At 45.4% G+C, this 24257-nt stretch overlaps 2 protein-coding genes across 9 annotated transcripts in view; one reads left to right on the top strand and one right to left on the bottom strand.

Moving 5' to 3' along the window:
- Window positions 1-24257, top strand: part of LOC144121684 (uncharacterized) — a 228049-nt gene that overhangs the window by 85057 nt on the left and 118735 nt on the right. The window contains exons 3-4 of one of the 8 annotated variants that reach the window (XM_077655030.1): window positions 2529-2613; window positions 3896-4530. The exons of 6 other annotated variants lie outside the window; for them this stretch is intronic. In XM_077655030.1, the coding sequence (XP_077511156.1) occupies window positions 2529-2613; window positions 3896-4286 (476 nt within the window). In that variant the 3' untranslated portion in view covers window positions 4287-4530. Of the gene's footprint in view, window positions 1-2528; window positions 2614-3895; window positions 4531-24257 lie in introns of those variants that run through there. One more of the 8 variants, XM_077655028.1, reaches the window with a different exon arrangement.
- LOC144121686 (transcription factor Adf-1-like) lies at window positions 4688-5840 on the bottom strand. The gene is given in 3 exon segments (XM_077655036.1): window positions 4688-4900; window positions 4993-5041; window positions 5043-5840. Coding segments are annotated over 3 exon segments (342 nt in total). The 5' UTR covers window positions 5169-5840; the 3' UTR covers window positions 4688-4733.

The raw sequence follows: 24257 nt of genomic DNA, 5'->3' as shown, positions 1-24257 counted from the left end.
CAAATAAGTAAAATGACAGCATTGCACTGAACCATGCCCTGCTTTTCATCACAGTGATGCTCTCAAAAAAATAACAAAATTAAATTTCAGTTTATGTACTGATTCTCAAAATTCTGTGTACAGGATTACAAATTGAGCTCATAACTTAGCATAAAAACGAGAGCAAAAATTGCAATACATATCACATGGAAACAAAAAATCACTTATAAAATGAGATCACAAATAGCAATACATATCACATGGAAAGAAAAAATCACTTATAAAATGAGATCACAAATAGCGATACATATCACATGGAAAGAAAAAATCACTTATAAAATGAAATAAAAAACAGCAATACATATCACATCCAAAGAGAAAAACAATAGGTTACGAACAATCATTTGCTCAATATTGTGTTCCTGCAGGTGACTCAAAAATAAGGTGAAATAAAATTGCCATGCTGGATGGACATGGGGAGAAGCCTTTGCCCTGCAGTGAGCGTAGTCAGGCTGATGATCATGATATCACGATATTTATAAAATGCATACATTAAAACTGCTAAAAGATCATTGTTAGGTACCAACGGCCGCAAACTTAACATGAATCCTTCACAGTGTCGCTTGGACTGACATTTGCACCAGGGAGCACTGGTCGCTGGGCCTGAGCACACGCTGCAGAGCTTTATTCGAAATGCTCCGCAGTTTTGGAAACATTTGTCCAAGAAAAACAAACCTGTCGACCAAGTTCTGCACAATGGTGTTCTTGGCACTGATAAAGCAACCATTGCCGAACATTTTAATACATATTTCTACAGTGTATTTTCGAAATCAAACCCCACTACGTCACCCTGCTGTATCATGTTCTCCAGAAATAAGCATTGTATCCTCTGCTGCAGTGTTTTTAATGTTGTTAAATCTGAAAACAAAAGTGTCTCCTGGTCCTGACGGGATTCCAAATATGTTCTTGCACCATTATAGTGAAATGGTAGTGAAATGGTATCTAAATTCCTGGCTGTAATTTTTCGTGGAAGCCTATCAACTAGCAGTGTTCCTTCAGATTGGAGAGTTGGGCGGATTCTGCCAATGATTAAAAAAGGCACCGCATTACCTGTTACAAATGTTCATCCCATATTATTGACATCTTGTTCTTGTACACTTATTGAGCATATTGTAGCCATTTATATAAATACCTTTCTAAATGACACGGATATTCTCTCTCCCCTTCAACACGAATTTAGAAAAGTACTTTCAGCCGTCATTCAACTAACATCTGTAATTCATAGTTTTGCTGATACTTTGAACAGGTCAGGCAAATTGACATTATTTTCCTGGATTTTAAGAAAGCGTTTGACCCTGTTCCACATGAAAAACTAATATGTAAGCTTGCGTTTACTGGGCTTCCTTCCTTCATAATTAACTGGGTGTCTGCTTACCTTTCTAACCGCGTACAGTTTGTCAGCACTGATAATCATTGTTCCAGCTATCTCCCAGTCACCTCTGGCATACCACAGGGAAGTGTACTGGGCCCATTGCTCTTGTCGATATATATAAATGACATTGCTGACTTAATTAGTGAACCAGTACAAATTAGGCTCTTTGCCTATGATAGTGTTTTGTTTAATGAAATCACGTCGTGCAAAGATCAGGTCATTCTTAATTCTAACCTTCAGAACACTGATTCCTGGTGCAGTCGATAGGACATGAAGCTTAACAATGAGAAAACAGTATTCACGAAAGTAACCAATAAAAGGAATAACCAATCATTTGCGTATAACCTTCCACCTCACCAGCTTGAGGAAGTTTACGAATACAAATACCTAGGTGTTACTCTAAACAGCAATCTTAGCTGGAATAAAAACATATCTAACATATGTACATCATCTTTCAAGAAACTTAGCATCCTCAGGCATAAATTAAAATCTGCCCCTGCTAGTGCAAAACTCCTAGCCAACACGTCCATCATCAGACCTAAACTAGACTACGCATGCACCGTCTGGGACCCTTACACAAAACGTAACATCGACATGTTGGAAATGATCCAGCAAAAATCTGTTGGATTCATTTTTAACAAATACCGTTCCACTGACTCACCAACCGCTCTGTTGGCGCAACACAATGTACAGACACTGCAAACAAGTAGAAAAATTCAAAGGTTCAAGCTACTTTTCTTACTCAAAAATAAGCTTTCCATCAGCCCTGATCTATTTATTAAACCCAGCACAACGCGACTAACGAGAAATCATCACCTGGACTCACTAACACCGTACAACGCTAGGGTCGATGTTTTTAAATACTCATTCTTTCCGTGCACAATAACACAATGGAATGAACTCCCTCCTGATCTACTAAACAACATCAATGCCTTTGACACAATTACTTGTTGATTGTTGCTGAGTGCTTGTTTGTTGTTCAATGCCATTATATATATTTTCTGCGATGTTATTCGCTGTATTTCTTTTTTATGCCTTTTTGCCCCTCCTGCCAGGACCCATTTAGGGTCTGCAGTATATGTAAATAAATAATAAAATACTGTGTGGGTGTCTGCAGCGGGTGATGATGGAGGGTGCTCTGAAGCCACCATGGCATGGTCACAGGTCACAAAACCAAGCGGCCAACACTTTCAGAGTCTGATGTGAGTTCAAGCCACGCTCTTAAGCATTTCTGTCAAGTTTGCGTGTAGCAGTACTCAGACTTTGGCACTTGTAAAGCAAATATAGTTGCGCTTAATGATCACACAATGATGATATAACTACTAGCATGATATAGGATGGATTTAAAAGAAAAATAGCAGGACAAACATTTTTTCCTTTTCTAGTTCATGCACTGTCATGCTCGCAACCATTTCTTGCTATTCTAAATAGGAACGTGTCTAGTTCTATGCTTTAAAAAAATTGCACTAGTTGCACAATGGAAGTGAGCTAGAGCCAAGTCATTTTTGGCATCTAGTATTGCAGCATCCGTATATAATTGTACTCTTTTAACCTAGGTTCCTTTGGGACATTAAACCCCATAAACCAAACCATCTTTTTATAACAAGTAAGCATGAGCATGACAAAGGGAACAAATGTGAAAAATTTTAACCCTGTAATGCCCAGGCATTACAAAAATAATTTATGAACTTCAAGGACCCTGTCTCTCATCACTGAAAAAATAATAAAAAGCCCGAGGCAGTTATGAAGAAAAACATCATTAAAGCATAACTAACTCAAGGTATTCAATGAAATTTCTGAATGGATAAGGATAATAAAATGTAAATATGCACACTCATGCAATTATTGAATAGCATAAAGGTTACAGCAAGTTTGTGCGACATGCTCTGGGAGGAATGGCATGGCAAGGAAAGACATGGACTAAAGAAATAAAACACACAAGTGCCAACCGGACGTAAAATCTTAGAGCGTAAGCGAAATCCAAGGGCACGTGCTTGACTTTCGTCATTGGCAGCCAAGGAAATGAGGACACATGGATCTAAACATTGAAGAGGAATAGAGCCCGATGTACTGCTCAACCACATTACTAGTACTTCGGGCTCTTTTTCTCTTTAATGTTTAGATCCGTCTGTGCTCGTTTTCTTGGCTCCCAATGCCGAATGTCAAGCATGTGCCCTTGGATTTTTGCTTGTGCTCCCAAGATTTTGCCTCTGGTCGGCGCTTGTGTGCGTTTTTTCTTTCTTTAGTCCATGTCTTTTCCTGCTGCTCCATTCCTCCCTGATCATGCAGGTCAATCCAGCTCTTCCTCACATTCAGAAATGACCTGCATGATCTTTGCCTTGCACTTGGATGCCATCTTTCTTGGCATCCTGTCTAAGCTGAGGCCGACAGACAGGCCAAATGCCTCATTTTTGCTCATTTTTTTTTGCAGCTGTCCCAACAGCTCTTCCTCAAATGCATCAGTTTTTTTTGCTTTGTTTTCAGATGTTTTGGTGCTGCTGTGGTGGGAACTGGTGGTGTCAGAGGTGATGGTAGTAATGGTGTCGATGCACCTGCACGCAATGCGGCATCCAAGAAACTGTCTGCCATAGGTGACGGTGGCCTGCTGCTCTGTGTGGTCATGAATATGTCCTCCACAGTATCGCCATCACCAGAAGAACAGGAAGCGGCACTCAGGCTGCATGTCGTTCTGCACAGTAAAAGTTTACATGGATTGAGAAATACCAGGCCCGCACTGGCAAGGCTGAAGAATTTCGTTTGTGCACCCACATCACTTGGCCACGTTAGTGGCACTTACTGTGCATGCTGGAAAGTGCCAAGGATAATTAATATTGTAGGGCACATGGACAGGCCTCTTTTGCATTTTTATCACTGATTAATATTCACTGAATTTTTTCTTTATATACAGTTCTCTGCAAAGGAGACTTAACCAATGGGACAAAATGTGCATAAAAGTACCTGACTAGCTTTAATCCCTCAAATATTGTGCAAGAAAAAACACTGCTTGTTTCCAATTATAGTAAACACAGCATTTTTATGAACACACAAAAAAAAGTATTATTGACGCACACTTGAAAAATGCAAAATGCCATCCGGATTCCGGTCGCTAAAAAAAAAAAAAAAGACTCGCAAGCTAGGTTCCCTGCACCGCATGACAGCAGCGTCGTGTGAGGAAGCAGTACACCGGATCCAAAGCAGCGAATAAAATACTGCTGTTTTGAGAAAAACAGCAAACACGCGATTAAAGAGCTGAGCATTTAATGTGACTACCATACTAAACAGCAATAAACGGTGTCGCAGAACTCTAACAATGCATAAAAACTCACTTCCTCGGGCGGCCGCAATCCTTGTAGAAGGCCATGGACTCGGCGAATTCCCATGTTCGCCGGGAGACATAGCCGCTGCCGCTCCGTTTACTACCTTCTATCGCTTTCAGCTCGCGCGTGTACTGGTCCCTTAAGCGCTTCCACAGTTTAAGGCAATCGTCAACTGAAACAAGAAAATCAAGACAAAAACCACACACATTGCCATGCGTACCGGATCCGGAGATATGTGCACACGAGCATGCAGCATTGACCCACATGTCGGGAGGCCTGCATGCAGGCGGATTTGCTCCCAGGCGTTGTTTTTTTCTCTCCACGTCGCGGTAGTCCAGGCGTTTCGTGTCGTAGACACAAGGATGCTGCCGCACGGCGTCTAAAAATCTGTCTATGACGGAATCCATGAGGTCCACCGTGCTCTCGTTGGAGGTGGCCATCTTGTCCTAGTACGGAGCAGCAACGACGAGAGAGGGCGCGCAGTGCGGACTACTTCGGCGCGGCCCGCGCGAAACGCATCCTGCTGCATTTCGCGCCGGGCGCCGTCAGACCGCGCTGGAAGCCGCCGAACAGGCTGGCGGTCGGGCGCCGCTGGAGTATAGAGGGCCGCGTATTGCCGACGTGACATCGCCGTGCCACGCGCGCACGTGCGCGCGCGCTACGTCGGAGTATAACTGCCCCTTTATAGTCGCAGTGTTGACGGCATGTCAGACAGACAGACAGAAAAACTTTATTCAGCAAGTGAGTTTCAGACCCAGCTGGGTCCCTGGGCCACTGCGCGGTCCCGCACTGCATCAAGTAGGTCATGCCGGGACATGACGTCGGCAGCCCGAGTCACCGCAGCAAGCTGCGATGTCGGGTCTGTCAGAGTAGTTGCAGTCACAGAAAAGTGCATTTCGGTGGTTGGACAATTATAAATAAATATAATGTTACCCTGCCCGAAACGGGCTAGAGGGCGGGCTTAATGAAAAAAAAATAGCTGTAATAATAACGCAGGCACATGATATGTTCGCGCTGCAGCGCAACCCATGCAAACACGCAATGCAGAGTTGGAAATTGTGTTATTCGCCAGAGGAGCATCTATGGGCCTTTTCGCATGCAGCGCACAGAGTGCGATCGGGTTGATGTTGTGGGGACCTGCCCTGCAGCCCCCTGTGTTTGCTTTCCTGCGAGGCACCGTGCAGCGGCAGTCTCACCTCGAGGATGAATGCATTCCCTTGTCAATTACATTAACTGGCAAGAGAGGGTGCCAGCATCGCTGCGCGGGGGACTGCCAAAGCCCTCACGCGGGAAAGGGGGCATGGGGGCTTCGGCTGGGATCGTCGGCGCGAGCGGACGTGTTGCTCGCGTCTCCGCTCTTCGTCGGCGGGGCGAGGAAGCGACGGGGAGACAGGCTCCCGTACTCGTCCCGTCCGCCCTTCGGAGTATATATCCCTTGCCCTAGCGCGGGCGAACATTCGCTCGGAACCTTGCTGGTGAGTCGGACGACCTTGATTCATTAGCGTACCTTGTTGCTGGCTGGCGTTATTGTTTCTATAGCAATAAATGCTTGTTTGTGTCAGCCAATGTGTCGTTCCTTTTTTCCCTCTGAACAAGGACCGCCGTGGTCGGCGAGCGCTCGGTAGCGTACGCGATCACGGGGTGGGGTCCGGGCGGCTTTGAACCGTGTCAGCCGCGATTGAGTGGGGAGAACGTTCTTATCTCCCCAATTCAAACCCCACAATGTTGGCCGATAAGCAAGCTAATTTCACAGTACGTACACTTAATTCGGCGCCTAATGGCTGCACGATGTGCTGAGCCGCAGCAGCATTTATTTCCTTCTCGACGTCCCTCCAAGCAATAAAAAATACTTCCCATTTGGTTTTTACCCATGACCAGCTCTGCCCAGTTGGCCCTCAATTGGGTATTTTTGCTGCCCACTTGACCCACAAATGGAGCCACTTCCAAGTTGGTGGAAAACTGGAACCATTTGCCTCCCACTTGGCCCCAACTAGGACCAGTTGCGTTCCAACTGGGCTTCAAAGTGGTACCAGTTGGCATCCAACTGGAACCATATTTGAATTCCAACTGGAACCAGTTACTCCCAGTTGAAACCAGTTACTCCCATTGAAACCAGCTTCTCCCAGTTAAGTTTCCAGTTGAAGATTTTCACCTGGGCAAGTGAGCTAGTTGTTCGGTGTGGTTCTGTAAGCACCGGGTTGTTTGGTGTGGTTCTGTAAAGCCATGAAAAATGTAAGCACCAACATAGGAGCTTTTGAGACGCCGATCTGGAAATGACCAGAACAATGCGGTGTTAAAATATTCTGCGCCGCAGCAGCTAGTCTCATGCCCGGTTGTTTCCGATGTGATGTCTTGGTTGTATTTCATTTAATCTGTGCAATTTATGCATTATTAACTCCGCTACAACTGTAGACGAGCCACTTTGCTGGTGAAGCAACTTGTGCGAGCGACACACCTACTCCCGAGCGGGCCGCGTTCATTGCCAGCGCGTTTCACGTTACTCGCCGCAGCGGTGTGCACTTTGCACCATGTGCGCTCCGAGGCATGTGCTCTCTGCGATATCATTCGGATATAAATAAAGCACTTGTGATATGCTTGCCATGTCGGCTGGTCATCCCTCCTTGTGGTCCATGCGAGACGGCACGCTGAATACCCTCGGCTTTCTTCTCTTGGCTGCCCCGCACCAAAGTGGGTCTGTTCGAACTTCGAAAGCAAAAATGATCTCGTTTATTGCATACCATCCTCTGAATGTCACTCGATATCTTCTTTAGCGCCAGCCCTAAAAATGCATGACAGCGAACGATGGAAAACTGGAGTTGTTATCTGACCGTAAGAGTCGTGCCATACCAGGTGCCGTTTTCTGCTGTGCAGAGGCGTTAAGAGAGGACGCAACTTGTGGCGCTAGAGCTCAACATTAAAAATAATTTTCTCGCTTAAAACAGAAATTACTTCGATGAATTTCTCAGAAATAAAAGGCAATAAACTGTTCTACGTAGCCCGCTATTGTTTGTAGTTTTACTTGGAGCACCTCGGGGCGAAATTGACAACTGTTTTTGGCTCAAAATACAGTTTTTGCAACTTTGGTATTTTTTTTTTACTTTCATATACGCAGTTTCATCACTTGCAACATTTGTTATAGGTACTAGACATCTAGAAGAAACAAACGGCTATTTACAAATTTCTGAGGCAAGTTGATATCTACAACAAAAAACGACAGAAACGGTACATTTTCATACTTTTTGTCAATTTTTAAAGAAATATTTATGCCGCGTAAAGCTGCATGGTCCGAATTAAATGTAACGCCAGAAACTGTGCAAATGTCAATGAAAAACATTGTGGAGGGTTTTCTAGAAATTTGAATTTTTTATTAATTATTGAGTGGTGCCTGGTTTCTCGACTTTTCTAAATATTAAAACTGCCCTCACCTCACGAAGAATTTTTTTTTCTAAATTATTTTTGGGTTGGATTATACACATCTGGATAAGTTTCCATGAATTTTTTTTGACAAATTGGAGTTGGTCGAGCGCAACGTCTGGTACGGTTGGCGTGGAATGACCCATTGATAAGGGAGCATCATCTGCAGGTGGGACTAAGGGGCACGGAAGCATGTGCGGGTCGTGCAGGCAATGTAAGCTGGTACTTGGTGTCACCTGCCCAAAATGGCGGACCTCTATAGCCGCGTTGGTGTGACTAAGCCTAGCTGAGTGCGAATGGGGAAATGAGGGTCTAAGGCTAAGGAACCCCACATCCACCCACCTAATGATCGTGGACTGCATACCATGGAAGTCTGTTGCCACTGAAAGACGTGCCTTTGGGTTGCCGTCGACGCTCGCTTTATATAAAAGTCAATGTCAGAGCCGTCAGTCATAGCCTCATTGCCGAGGTCACTCGTCGGGACGTCCACAGCAGGCTGGAGAACGGCATGCCGCTCGGTGCTCACCACCAACTCTGCAAAGCCCAGATTTCCCACCAGTGCCTGCGCCACCAAGGCGGTCAGGTCAAACGGGAAACTGGGGGTCCCCCCAAGCTGTCACGGCCTAGCAACCTCGTCTCCTTCTCTACCTTTCCTTAGCTAGGGCAGTGAACACTGGTGGTTTGCATGTCCACAGGAAAGATGTACATTGCTTGTCTTGTTCCTTTTTTGTTACTTTCTCTGTGCTGTGTTCCTGTGGTGCTTTGTGTGCTCACCTTTCTATTCGTTGGCTTTCTTTTGTGCCATATTTTCAGATGAAGTGCATTTCGGGCTCAATGCACCGATGACATCAGCTTGCTGTTGTGTACTTTTTTTGACACTTAGCTGCTGATTCAATATTTGTTTAAGCTTATCCGCAGTCTGCAGACAGGCTCACTAACTCCTTTCATTTCATACAGCTGTCTACTTCGAGGCAATTGCTATTTTGTGTAGTCATCAAAATGTGATGTTTTAATGATGTGTGACTCATAAAAATAGACCAGTGGAACTGTACGTTTGGAAATTTCTTGTTGTATTTGTTGTGGTACAAATGTGCATGTTCACTCATGGCACTTTTGCTGCTGGAAGCCTGGACAAGCATCCTGATGTGGCCTATAATTGGCAGCTGCGCTGGTGGCACGATTGCTTGAACCTGTTCTTCCTCATTAACTTTTCGTTTAGACTGGCTTGATCTTTTGTGTGGCACCTAAGAAAATTTTATGGAAGGTATTGGGTAAGCCGACATAGTTCATGCTTTTTGTTGGCTCAGAGAATGTTCTTGAAGACCTAAAATACATAAAATGAGTGTTTAGTACTGAACGAGAAGGGGGAGACTCAAAGCAGTCGAAAAAGAGATTGTGATGAAGCAGCCATAAGGCGCTGTGCAATCGTACATATCTTTTGCAGTGTGGCATAGCTCATTCTCTAGCACAGACTGCAAAAACTGCTTGCCAGCATAAGAACTAAACCTTATGCAATAGGCTGATATAAATGTTATCTTGATAGAGATTATTTTGTATGTGATAACAAAAAATTCTAGTGCACCCATAAGCAGATCCATAAAACTTTCGGGCATCCATCTTGATGAGAAGTTTGTACTGCAACTTCGTTCTAATGAAGCCAGATGGCACTATTTGTCCTGTCAGGAAGCATGTACAATTGTGCATATTGCTTTTCCAGCCGGTTGAAGTAATAAGCGGTGCATGATGCACCTCTTAAGTTGATGCTTACAAATGTACCTGTCGCTGCTGAAGGGGTTAAGCAACCTTTGTGATTTTCTCCCACAAAGGAGACGTATTCAACCTTTGCGAGTTTTAGCACATCATACGACAAAGGATGGTGAACAGTATGCACAAACGTTAGCGAACTGTATTCAGCCTTATGCTTGGAATGTGATGGCCACAGTTGGACACACACTTAGCTGGGAGAGCCCACTCGGTTTTACTGTCGCTGTCATTGTTGCCATGCTTTTGGCCTTCAGTGACAAGAGTTTCAGCAGCTGAAAGGTGAATCTTCTGAAATTTCTGGTCCGCTTATTGACAAGGGCTTTTATTCTACAGAGGCTGATCATTCTGTCGGCCAGGTCAACCCCACCCATCTTGGGCCTGTACGTTTTCATGCTATTTGGCTGGGTACATCAAGCTATTTCTTCTTGCGTGACCACCTACGACAGCTGTCTTGCAGGTTCTAGCCATGAATTGAGAGCAGTGTTATAGGTTTGTCGTACCATTGTACCACAATCTGTAGCTTGTCTTTTCTTCTCTATGCTTCTGAGCATAAATGCAAAGTAGATATACAAAGCATTGGAAAAAAAGGCAAATATACATCGCATAAAAAACAAAAAGGTGGAAAATATGCAAAGTAGCTATGGAACCTAGAACAATAATAAGAAATTGGAAGTAAAAGCATTCAATTTTAGGTGTGATATTCTACAGGAAAGCCTAATCTCACTTTACCTTAACCATCACAGACTGTTTTCAGGTGTAAACATAAAGAGGGACCCTTTACAGATTGGGAATATACATTTTAACTTGGAATTTGTAGTAGGTGCGCAACTTTTTCAGATCAGTGACGGCATCAGTGTATGTCAAATCGGGCAGGTAGCTACGCCTTTCTTCATGGTTGATAAATGGCTTATGCTTGTACAGAGGGCAAAACGCTTGTCTAGAACGACCGAACTGTGTCTTCCACAGCTCGTAAAGCCACTGCAACCAGGGAGGCAAAAAATGACGAAATCCTGTGAGTTGAACTGCACATGCTTACATCCAGGCCATTTTTAACCAAATGTCGCTAGATACCGCGTGTTCAGCTCAAAACACGCCCAGAGCATGTTCTAAGCATTTAGCCCAATGTACATGTTTGTGCACATAAGGGGGGATCCTGGTCTTAAGACAATTTTTTTATTTACAGGCAAATTTTTGATGAAAGTTGCGCTGTTCATATAGTTTTTTGTACTGATTTCAAATATGCATATAGATTTTCTATAAGTAATCTAGTTTATAAGATATTGAGCACTTTATAATCTTTGTTCGGAGGTGAGCTACCTGTAAAACCACAGGTGTTACAATGAAAATTGACCTATGAGATTAACTAGAAGACACAGGGAATGCAAAAATCAAGTTTGAATGTCCTGGTCTCATTTTAACCAAGGTCAGAGCTTGTCAAAGTTTGGAAACCAAAAACCCATCCCAACACTCGAGAAAACATGTAATTTTAAAAAGTGTTCTCATGAACTACCACAAATTTATAATTTTGCACTCTTATATGAATTTACGTTTCTGGTTCAAAAAGAATTATAGCAATAGCATAAGTAGAACCAAAGATATCACACCTCCAATCACATATCACCATCAATATCATAGTTTTGAGAGAATGGAGAAAAACATTTTACGACATTTTTACTCGCTGGGAAGTTAAAACAATCCGGCCAAAAGCACTCAGTATGCCCCAGGAGAATAATCCACGTGCATGAAGTCCTGGTGTTTGCGCTTGACACCCTTCTTCAGTAGATGTGAAACTTGGAGCTTCTTGCTGGACATACGGTTGCAGCATATATCTCTCTCTAGAGTCCTTGAGGCCAATTTTTGACACGCTTGTGCATAATTCACCCAAGATTGCTGCTGCTGTATGTTCGCTTCCTGTGTTAAAGTGTAACAATGTCTCAGCAGCAGCTGCAGCGACAGCAAAAAGCAGAGTGCTGTGTTTTGGGCACGACTCCAAATGACTGAGTGAAAATTCTCATTGGAGTTTTGCGTTTTTCCTTGAAAACACTTTTCAAGCAGTTTCCTTTCGGAAAGCCACTGGCAAAAGAGCCGTGGTGACATCCTTTGGCAAATTGTATTTGTGCTTAGGGACTGGCTCTCTCTACTTTCGCAGCATTATGCTGGCACCACGACTCTTCACGAGTTGGCCTTAGTGAATGGTCATGCTTCTCATCAGTTGAAGTATTGTGGCAATACGCAGCTATTACTACACTCTTCACGACGTCCACGTCACCTTCATGAGATCTGAGTGCACAGCCATAGTACACACTCAGCTTTTGATGACATCTGATGTGAGTCAGCCTTTCCCTCCCAGGCTTCATCCATCTTCAGTCCTGTGCTTTTGCTTCAGGTTTCTCAGTGCATTTCCCATCCTTTATTGGACGTGATTAATGCAGTCCTCTATTAGAACTTGCACAGAACCATATACTTCAGCCTGGGTACTTGCATCATAAGGACGGCTGTCCCCTTCACAGAGGAGAGTAGTGTATTGGAGGTTGTGTTTTTCAATTGACCTTTGCAACAAAATCAGGCCTGCCTCTACCACCATTTGCCCTGGCTTGCAGTCAGTGTTTTTTTGACACTGGTGTTTCCATTCTTCATAATGCTCTATGCCAGGTTTCGGGCCAACCAGGCAAAAATTGCTCAGAACTACGAAGTCCAGCCTGTATCTTGTAAATAGTTCAATGACGGCACCGACGCCTATCTGTGAAGATTGGCCCCGCATCATCCAACTGCCGTCATAACATACGGCAATGTTATTGCTGTGCCTAAAGTGCATTTATTTCTTCATAGAGCTTGCTGCTTCGTGCGCGCTCTGCTCCATAGCGGCGTCTGCCGCTCGCATGGCAGCTGGCCTCAGCGTGTTTTTGAGGTGGCGCTTAAACGTTTTCTTGTGCATGCTGCGGTCGGACAATCCCATAGTGGCAGATATATCGGTCATGGCTGTTTGGCCATTCCCAGTCGAGAGCATTGTTCGTCCCGCGAGTATGTTATTGTCAAAGGGGTTGCATCGCTTCTCAGTGTCCACCCTCCGCGAGCCACATTATGAGGCAACTTCACCGCAGGTCTCACAAACCAACACTAACTTAGTAGCGAGATAACACGAAGGAGCATGTTCACTGTGGCAAGATCCACAACAGCGTAATGCGCTGCTGACGCTTCCGTGGTACTTGCCTTAAAGCATTGGAGCTTCCTTTCTGTTGCAGGCATCGAGTCCAGCTCTCTGAGTGCAGCTTTTTCGCGGGCACTTACTTTTTCTAGTTAGCTGGCTGCCACGGTGCTGTATCGATTCTTAGGCAGCTGGAGTCACTGCAAAACGACGTGCTGTCGACACAGTCCTGTGGAACCAGCGAAGCGTTGGAGTCTGGCGGTGATTCCGAGTACTTTGGGTCGCCGGGCATCCGTCGCGCGTTCCGATGGCTTTGGTTCATTTGTGCACTTTTTTGTTCTCCTTCACCTCTGCCCATAGTGGTTTTTCGAGCGGAACTTCATCGGACTTCCAGGCATGGTGAAAAGCACGTCGGAGAAGCCTCAACAAAATGGCGTCTTTGTTCAGATGCCCATGGCCACCGACCCCATTTGACCCAATCGTCACCTGCTATATAGGTCACGTGGTTTAACTGGCCAATAGAAATGCGTGCTACGTGTTCTTTTCGTGGTTGTTTTTTATTGCAACCACCGCACGCACAGTGTTGCTGCTTCAATAGAAAAAAAAAGTCGGAAATGCGACGTTTCGAGCAAGACTGAAATGGCGCCGAGGGAGCTCGCTGTTCTCAAGTTACGCGCTGCAGAAATCGGGCATGATTAGTCCTCAATTTAAAGGGCTGCGCTCGCAGACTCGGTTTTTTAAAATTGTCTAGGGCAAGAAATATGCTATATTTTGCACCAAAATTTCCTTACAAATCTATGCATACAATTTTGGGATCTCCTGGCAGAAACCATGATTCCTGTGTTTATGACTGCACTCTCTGTCAGAAATTCCAACAGCTTAATGGTCTGAAGGAACCCGTAATTTGGGCCTGTTGGTGACGGTCTGATGGTGACGGTCTGATGGTGACGGTCTGACGGTGACTGTCTGACGGTGACGGTCTGATGGTGATGTCCTGATGGCGACGGCCTGATGGTAATGGCCTGATGGTAATGGCCTGATGGTGACGGCCTGCTGGTGTTGGTCTTATCGGTGCTCGGCAGAGACTAGGCCTACTTTCAGATTCATTGTGAGCACCTCAGCAGCGTACTATACTAAAAAGCAGACTATCCCATTACCCCTGGTTTTCTATCTGTTCAAAGATTGAAATCCTTCACAGTACATATCAACTTTATGCAAATAAGCATTTTTATTCACAGACAATTATGTCAATTAGGAGTCGCAGCAGCTGGGACCTGTACAGCGTGAGTGCCCTTACGCTGCATGTCTCCCAGCTTCTGCGACAGGTGCTTCCGCACTTGCTTAAATCTTCTCTTCTGTTCTTCTGCTCCCACGTCGCCCATGAACACATGGAAAAGAGCTGCATAAAAGAACCAAATACATGGCACATATAGACACAGTTTTGTGAACAGATGGAAGTGCGATAAACTATTTGCCATGTGAACTTGAAAGAAACAATTTTTTTCAGCACTAGATGCATAAATGTTATCAAAAATGGGCACTGGTGTTCATTTTTTAGTAGACTGCTCTTCTTTCCAAACATTATAAAGTGATACTAGAGTAGTACATTAAGTCAGTTAATCTATTACCAGGTCAAGAATCTAGAAAAGCATGAAGAGGAATGCTCAGCAGAATTGTTTTTTTGAAACTGGTTTCTGAGGAAAGGACATGGTGCAGTAATTGTCTCACATCTCAGTGGACACCTGAACTACACAGCAAGGAAAGGGAAGAAGGTGGCAGTGAAAGAGGTGCCGTAGCAGAGAACTCCAGAATAATTTCTACCACCTGCGAATCTTTAACATGCATTGACATCCCACAGGACACGGGTGCCTTTGCTTTTCGGCTCCATCAAACACAGCTTTGGCGGCCGGGTCCGAACCTGGGAACTCCTACTCAGTAGCCGAGCGCCCTAACCAGTGACCCACTGTGGCAGGTGCTCAGCATTACCTTCAAATGAAACGCCGACCAGTAACCACCCCAACTTGCACACAACCCGAACCCTGTGTTTTTGCAATCTTTTTCATCACGGTCTAGACCACATAGCCAAAGATGCTACTGAATGCGTTCTTTTGGAAGCTGCATGTAGCCGGAAAGTCAATGACCGTGAATATCGTTTAAACCCATACAAGAGCCGCACTAATGCAAGGACTACACTCCCAACTTGGCAGCTGGTAAACTGAACCAACCAAAAAGAAATCATCCAAAGGAACTGTTTTGTGTATGCACAGTTTTGCTGACCCAGCACATTCACACTCTGCTAGGAGCTAACAGACTTACAGACTGTGACAGTTGGCACAGCCACATCACTGGTGTTTCGGTTTGGTTTATGGGGTTTAACATCCCAAAGCGACTCAGGCTATGAGGGACGCCGTAGTGAAAGGCTCCGGAAATTTCAACCAACCCGGGGTTCCTTAACGTGCACTGACTTCGCACAGTACACAGGTCTCTAGAATTTTGCCTGCATCGAAATTCGACCACAGCGGCCGGGATCGAACCCATGTCTTGTGAGTTAGCAGCCAAGCTGCATAACCGCAAAGCCACCGCAAAAGGCTACAAGTGTAGCCATTTCATATACAGTAGAACCCCGCTGTTACGTTCCTCACTGCTGCGTTTTCCCGGCTGTTACGTCGTTTTCGTCCGGTCCCGGCATAGCTCCCATAGGATCCAATGTATTGGGCACCCCGCTGTTACGTTGTAGCTGTGAAAACGTTCCCGCATGATACGTCGCAACCTGGCACCCCGAACCCGGCCGGGCAACGCGCACCAACCGCCATTTTGACGAGTCTTGGCCAGGCTTGGCTACGGAATTGGCTACAAGACCATGGCCTCCGAGATTACCCACGCGCATAAAAAGCCGCACGCGAGTTGGAGAGATTGCCACTAGATGGCCACTGCCTCGTCAGCCGAAGCGAGTAAAACCCCCCGGTGCCCGCGGGCCCACAGCAGTCCAGTCTTTCTTGTTTGTGCGGTTCAACCCATCCGAGTTGTCCGTGTCCTCCCGTCGACACCTACGCTGCCTACGCCTCGTCGGGCCTCGCTAACACCGTGAGCGATTTGTCGTCCTTTGATGGCGTCGCGCAAGCGCAAGGCGCTTTCCCTCGAGGAAAAGCTGGATGTTCTCAACGCAGTCAACAGGCAGCCAGCGCGGAAAACAGTCGACATCGCCAAGGATCTTGGTCTGCCACCATCGACGCTTAACAGCATCGTCTCGAAGCGTGCCGAGATACAAAGGAATGCCGCGCTCTTCGGCCCGAAAGCTAATCAGGCTCGTGGCGCCAAGTATGGAAACCTCGACGAGTCGCTTCTTACTTGATTTAAACAAGCTCGTGCTGCCAGTGTTAACTTCGATGGCAGCATTTTGCGCGAGAAGGCGATGGAAATAGCCGACCGACTGGGCATCAGTGACTTTGCGGCGTCAAATGGCTGGATCAACCGTTTCCGGAAGAGGCACGGCATCGCGTATAAGACGGTATCCAGGGAAGCAGCAAGTGTAAACTTGGAAACAGTCGACGATTGAAAGGCCACACTATCTGCCATAATTGAAGGGTATGAGCCTCGTGACATTTACAATGCCGAATCAAAACGGGTCTTTTCTTTCGGGTGCAGCCATCCAAGTCGTTAAACCTGAAGGGCGAAGCATGCCACGGAGGCAAATGCAGCAAAAAACGATTCACGGCGCTCCTTTGCTGCAACATGGATGGCTCGGACAAGCTGAAGCCATGGGTAATCGGAAAATACCGAAACCCATGGTGCTTAAAGAACATTCGCCTGCTGCCATGTCACTATAGAAGCAACAGTCGTGCATAGATGACGGGATCTTTGTTTGAAGAATTTCTTCGTTACTTCGACAACAAGATGGGCTCCCAGTGCAGGAGTGTTGTCCTTTTTCTGGACAATTGTGCTGCCCACCCGAGAGACCCGTCGTTTCTTCGGAACGTTAAGCTTGTTTTTTTTTCCTGCAAACACTACAAGCCACTTGCAGCCATTGGATGCCGGCGTCGCAAAGAACTTAAAGCACTCGTACAGGAAGTCCATCGTAAAGCACTGTCTGGCGCGTGTTGATCGCGGACAGCAGCCTACGATCGTTTCAATACTGGACGCTATGCACTACGTCGCTTCAGCGTGGACTGCAGTGAGCGCATCAACTGCACAGCACTGCTTCGCGCGGTGCGGCTTTTGCATGGACGGCGGAGAGAAAACTGCCACGGAAGCTGAAGAGACGGAAGCAGCCTCTCATGATCAAGAGCTGAGTGAAGCTTTGAATGCGCTGGGAGCCACGGGAGTCACGTATGACGACTACGTCGCCGTGGATGCTGCTGTCGTGACGTCTGAGTGTCAGAGTATCGCCGAGATCGTTGCAGACTCGGTCGCGAGTGAAGCCTCAGACTGTGATGATGACGAGGAGCACGAGCCGCATGATTCCGGGGAGTTGGCGGACCCGAGCTTTGGAGAAGCCATCGCGGCTCTGGACCTCCTCCTCAGGTACGTCACACCTCAAAGCGGCGCTGAGAGCAATGCGGCTTTCCAGGCCATCGAGAAACGCGTGGTGTTTTCCAGCGAGTGGAAAAAACAGCAATCGACCATTCTCGATTTCTTTAAGACCTAAGCTCACTTGATGTCGAAATAAATTGTTTAAAGACAAAGCTGCACTGTTTTCATTAATTTTCGGACCTTTCCTCACTGTTGCGTTTTCCCGGCTGTTACATTTTTTTTTCGCGGTCCGGTGAAAAACGTATGAAAGGGGTTCCACTGTATATGGCACACTACAGCTTAAAACGAAAACCCCGTGCTTGGGGCACTGGCAGCGAACATATTGGCCCCATATATTCACAAGGTTGTTCTCACACATTTTGCACGAAAACGATGTTATCAATAAGCTACATAGTGCAAGAAATGCAGATAGCAAACAATGTTTATGTTAGCTCCTGCTGAATTTCATAATTTATGCAAGAGATGCAACGTGTTTTTTATCGAGTTCCCATAAAAGTCTGCCTCCCAAGAGCTTCACTTCTGAATATACTGGATGACACAACTTTGAAAATGCAAATCACAGCAATCCCCAAATTACAGAGCATCTGTCTTGTGCACACACATCCCATTTATGCAGGAAATCCACTAATCTTTTCTATGTACAGGTAATCCTAGCCACATGATTTGCTTACTTGAGTGACTAAGAGCAACATTTTGGGACAATCTCCACCTTTAAGGGCATGACACGATAGAATTACTCCCGTCTGTGGCTCCCCTTGCAGATCCTCGTTTGCGCACGTGCACTTGGCAATAATTTAATTACTAATCAATTAATTTGTGCCTCTATTATCTCACACAAACTCATTAACATACAGTCGTAAGCTACCACATTATTCGCACGACCGCCCGACACAGATATAAAGACCCATTTCACAAAGCCATAAGAACGTGCCTGCATGACCTAGCGGTAGCGCATCTGGCTTCGGATCCAAGTGATCGAGTTGGCAGTTCCTGCTAACTTGGTCATGCCATGTGGTCATCGATCAATCAGTGCCCAGCCACGTCACCTGCCAGATTTATGCTCCGTTTTTTCATTCACAACCCTGACAATGACAGAGTTGGATTGTCCGTGGAACAGGACCATTAAGACTTTCTCGTTAAAAGGTTTGTGTGGCAGTGCACAGTATCATTTATTCAATGTATGCCATCTAACCCTATGTCATGAAAAGTTACTTGCATCAGCGCTGCCGCAGTGCAGGTCTAAAGCTTTGCTTCAATCGAATACACTTTTTTTATTGTCCAGACATTATTCACAGCAAATGAAAAAACACACCTTTGAGTGACGAGACCTTCGCTGGCAAAAGGGCTGGCTTGGCCTCAGTCCTCCCAAGAGACTTGTACTTATTGGAGAGCGCCCCTGTCACACTGCGGTTCCTGAGTTCTTCAGGAGTCCAGTAAACCATAGCCGCAGCGCGGCAGAACATAGAGTCTGTGGGTGACCCTAGCAGTAGGTTCCAGGCACCATGGTCAACCCACATACCAGAGCCTGCATACACCTGCAGCAAATTCCCAGCATTTTACAGGTATGCACTGAGAGCAGTGATCAAAAAACGGTTTTAAATAAAATTTTGACACTTCGAGCAATGAAGAAAAATTAACATAAAAGAGTGTTTTGCAGCAAGCAGCAATTATGAGCTGGATCCTCAAACTGTTAGGCCATAAACATTTAAAAAAATGGGTATGGCTAAGCTTACAAGCTCAGCAGAGGTAGATTCACAGCATGGGGCATCATGCAATGTTTATTCACACAGTGCCGCTTGGCACCGGTTGCTACATCATTTTTCGTATTTTCAGTTACAGCATAGCCAGAAATTGACAGCAGCCAGCACTGGCAACAGGCTCAGGCGGCAGCAGTGGCACTTGGTTGAAGCCTCGAGCTCTGCCAGTCCTTGGAACTGCCGCTATCACCACTCTGCTATTAGCACGCTTTCCACTTCCCTGCCCTTATGTATAATATCCACCCCTGCTGTGATGTCGAGCCTTCAAGCATTGCACGATGCTCTTTCTCTTTGCAGCGGTGCCCATAATCCCTGGCACAGCGAGCCAAGTCTTATTTGTGCTTCGCGGCCTTGTCTGGTTGACAATTTTTTCTCCATCATGCTATACCAAAGCTTCAGTCAGTGAATCATTAAATTCAGACGGTCGCTACCATAGAGCTCCATAAACAACTTGACGACGTCTACATAATATTCAGTTGGCCTGTCAGTTCCTACTCTAATATCGGCATGCTCTCTACTTCCCCGTCCTAATGTACAATAACCATTTCCACTGACATGTCGAATCTTCGGCCCTCGTATGACAACCAGCTACTACACGAGCGATTTGCCTCAAATGGTGCCGCTTTCACATTTGACGACCCGTTGCTATGTACAATGTCACGTGATGGGCACCTCCGTTGCCACAGCAACCAGTGCAAGCTCCAATCTATGAGCGTCTCCATTTTGCCAGGCCTTCACTTTTCTATAATTCTTGCTTTTATTCTTTTCATGCACAATTCTCTATAGTGTGACATCAACTCTCATTGTACCATCTGCTATCGGGTCTTTAAATAAACTATAAAGCTTTCGCTTTACAAGGAATTGGGCCTCTGCATTCAGAATTACATCAAAAGGTTTGTAAGCATTAATTATAGCCAGAGACCAGACACTTGGAAAAAATGTGAAAGCAGTCACTGACAAGCTAAAAATTATTGCAGTGGCATCAACCTCCATCCACGACACTTATAGATCATGCAACCTACACAACTAAATTATTTCAGGCAATTACCTTCCCATCGTCCCGGGTGGAGCCTATAATGCTGTCGTCTTGACCGCCAGCCACCGCCACCTCTAAGTGGCACCTGCCATCCTCAGTATTGATGTCCTCATCACCTGAGGATTTTTTTGCAGAAGAAAAACAACACAATTTTAGAACACCTCAGCAGTGAAATTGACTCCTACAGCTTGGCATTTGGGATATCAACTTATTAACCAAAAAACAGGCCGATGATTATTGTACTCTGTAATGTGAAATATGAGTGCACTCGAGATCGAACACGCATGTTTGGTCAACATTTTTAATTTCAATAAAAAAAATATACAGTAATGGAAGTGCACCTTGAAGAACATATCCTAGATTACTTGTTAAGAATATTTAATTCAGTTTCAGTGGAGAGCTGGTTTTCAGCACAGCACTTTCCATTTCGTTATCGACACTCCACGTGCAGCCCAATCAGGCTATAGCTGTAATTTTGTCTTCAAGGATGATGGCTACAGCACAAAAAAAATTTAAACATGCAGATTTTGAAAAATGTTAAAATTATGAAGGGGCTTATTTTCCCAAATAGGTATGAAACCTGGAAACGAGTAACTTTGAGATATGATTATGTTTGGTTTATGGAGGTTTAATTTCTCAAAGGAACTCAGGCTATGCGGGATGCCGTAGCGAAGGGCACCAGACATTTTGACCACCTGGTGTTCTTTAACGTGCATTGACATCACACAGTAATGCAAATTGCTGGTCACTGGCCAAAGTCAAAAGATGAAAAGACGTTTCAGGAGCACTACGGCTCCCTTGTTCACTATGAAGCAATCGGCACATGGATCCGTTCTTTTGTAGCACCCAGTAGCATTTTTAATGATTTAGCATAGATAGGATGTAGAGTTCCGTCGTTCCTATTTAATGTGTTAGACGATGTCTGTATGATAACGAACTCAAGATTCTGCCGTGTCGATGTGTTATTTTCTGTTGTCAATATCTTTACTTGATCCCAGCAATCTCGTGGTTGGATTCTTGCACATGCTCGGCGATGGCGTTAGATGCTGCTTTCTGGTTTCGGACGTCGTTCTGGTGCTCTCTCAGGCGTCTCCTGAAGTCCTTTGTTTCACCGATATATATTGATGAGCAATCGGCGCAGTCAATCTCATACACAACACCTGGAAATCTTTCACAAGGGAGCTTGTCCTTCACATTCACCAGTTCTGTTCGCACTTTGCCAGCGGGGATGTGCGCGATGTTGACGCCATGCTTGCGGAAAATACGTGCAAGCGCTTCACTAATTCCCGCTACGTATGGGACAGCAGCTCGTTTTTCTTTTGGTTTTTCTGTGCTCTCGCATTCTTTGGAGGCAGGCTGATTCGCTGGCATTCTTCTTTCGGTGTTCCTGATGAAGGAAAGAGGGTAGGCATTTCTTCGAAGATCAGACTCTATTCTTTTCATTTCGCTCTTTAGATTGGCATCTTGACTGCAGACCTGTCTGGCACTGTTGATCAGGGAGACAACCACAGACCGTTTGTGAGCGACTGGGTGCACAGAACTGAAATGTAAATATCTTCCAGTGTGCGTAGGTTTCCAGTAAACATTAAATACAAGGCCAGTAGGAGTACGGGTTACCGTGGTGTCAAGGAATGGGAGGCAGCCGTCGGTTTCTTCCTCAAAAGTGATCTTGATTGAGGGTTCAATGGAGTTCAGGTGGTCCAGAAAAAGGGTCATGTGCTTGCGCGCTAGGACACAGAAAGAGTCGTCCACATACCTTAGATCAATGTTTCTGTGTCCTAGAGCGCAAGCACATGGCCCTTTTTCTGGACCACCTGAACTCCATTGAACCCTCAATCAAGTTCACTTTTGAGGAAGAAACCGACGGCTGCCTCCCATTCCAGGACACCACGGTAACCCGTACTCCGACTGGCCTTGTATTTAATGTTTACTGCAAACCTACGCACACTGGAAGATATTTACATTTAAGTTCTGTGCACCCAGTTGCTCACAAACGGTCCGTGGTTGTCTCTCTGATCAATCGTGCCAGACAGGTCTGCAGTCAAGATGCCAATCTAAAGAGCGAAATGAAAAGAATAGAGTCTGAGCTTCGAAGAAACGGCTACCATCTTTCCTTCATCAGGAACACCAAAAGAAGAATGCCAGCAAATCAGCCTGCTTCCGAAGAACACGAGAGCACAGAAAAACCAAAAGAAAAACGAGCTGCTGTCCCATACGTAGCGTGAATTAGCGAAGCGCTTGGACGTATCTTCCGCAAGCATGGCGTCAACATCGCACATGTCCCCGCTGGCAAAGTGCAAACAGAACTGGTGAATATGAAGGACAAGCTTCCTCGTGAAAGATTTCCAGGTGTTGTGTATGAGATTGACTGCGCCGATTGCTCATTAATATATATCGGTGAAACAAAGGACTTCAGGAGACGCCTGAGAGAGCACCAGAACGACATCCGAAACCAGAAAGCAGCATCTAACGCCGTCGCTGAGCATGTGCAAGAATCCGGCCACGAAATTAACTGGGATCAAGTAAAGATATTGACAACAGAAAAGAACCATCAGCACGGCAGAATCTTGAGTCCCTTATCATACAGACATCGTCTAACACATTAAACTGGAACGATGGAACTCTACAACCAATCTATGCTAAATCATTAAAAATGCTACTGGGTGCTACAAAAGAATGGATCCGTGCGCCGATTGCTTCATAGTGAACAAGGGAGCTGTAGTGCTACCCAAACATCTTTTCATCTTTTGACTTTGGCCAGTGACCAGCAATCTGCATCACCATGATTCCCGACCAGACGGTATGCCGTCAAACCCTCGACTACACATCACAGAGTACACGGCCTCTAGCATTTTGCCTCCATCGAAATTCGACCACGGCAGCCAGGATCGAACCCGCATCTTTCGGGTCAGCAGCCGAGTGCCATAACCACTGAGCCACTGCGCTGGCCTGTTAGCGGGATTGTTACTGCAGCTAAAGCGGTAAGTTAGAAGGGTTGGCCCAAACTTTAAGCACTCGAGTGATCACTGAACAGAAAAGAACTGCAAATTATTCTCTTGCAACTACAGGTTTTTAATAATATATGCGGCTAAAATATTTTAATCATCTTCATCCAGGCTTTGTGCTCATTTGCTCATTTCCTATTAGTACAATCAATATCAGTTTTTCCATACAAAGTCAGCTTCTTGGACGGGAATACACCCTTCATGCAGAGGTTTTTTTTTTCATCAAAACAATGTCTAGATCTGGAATGCTAGGAAACTTCCTCTTGCATAAAATTCTTTTTTATGTCTCCTGAAATCATCTGTGCAGCACACACGCTTTTGACTTTCTGAGCCATCAAACAAGCAAATGCAAGACACGCTGAGGAACTGCAACCGGCTACGCTCATGGGCAGCTGATCGCGGCCGGGAGAGTCGCATGAAAGCAAGGCTCAAATTCACAGAGCCAATGCTTTTGCTGCGTGGGTCTTCACGCTGCGACAAATAGTGAAAGAGTGAAGTTTATAGGTGCCTTTCCCCAGTAGACACTATTTGCACAAGGGCGAAGTTCAAGGCTCCACCTCTCATTTTGCAGACATTATCCCACCTGCCTCATAAAAACCGAGGATCTCAGCTTACCATCTTTGTCTATATGTGCTGGTGCATGTGGCGCATCATTAAAGGAGGTGAACATGGAGAAGAGCAAGCATGGCAGATACAAGTGAGCGCAAAGCCTAGATGAATATAATAAAGAATATTGATCTTTAAGCCACAGATATTATTAAAAAAAGGTCACTGAAAAAATAATTTGCTGTTCTTTTCTATTCACTGACACTTGGTCGGACCCGACACTTCTAACCTGCTGCTCTTGCTGTAGCAGCAATCTCGCTAACAGGGTCATA

This window comes from Amblyomma americanum, chromosome 2 (assembly GCF_052857255.1).
Source record: "Amblyomma americanum isolate KBUSLIRL-KWMA chromosome 2, ASM5285725v1, whole genome shotgun sequence".
NCBI classification, from domain to species: Eukaryota; Metazoa; Arthropoda; class Arachnida; order Ixodida; family Ixodidae; genus Amblyomma; species Amblyomma americanum.
This window is presented reverse-complemented; position numbering and strand designations above follow the sequence as displayed.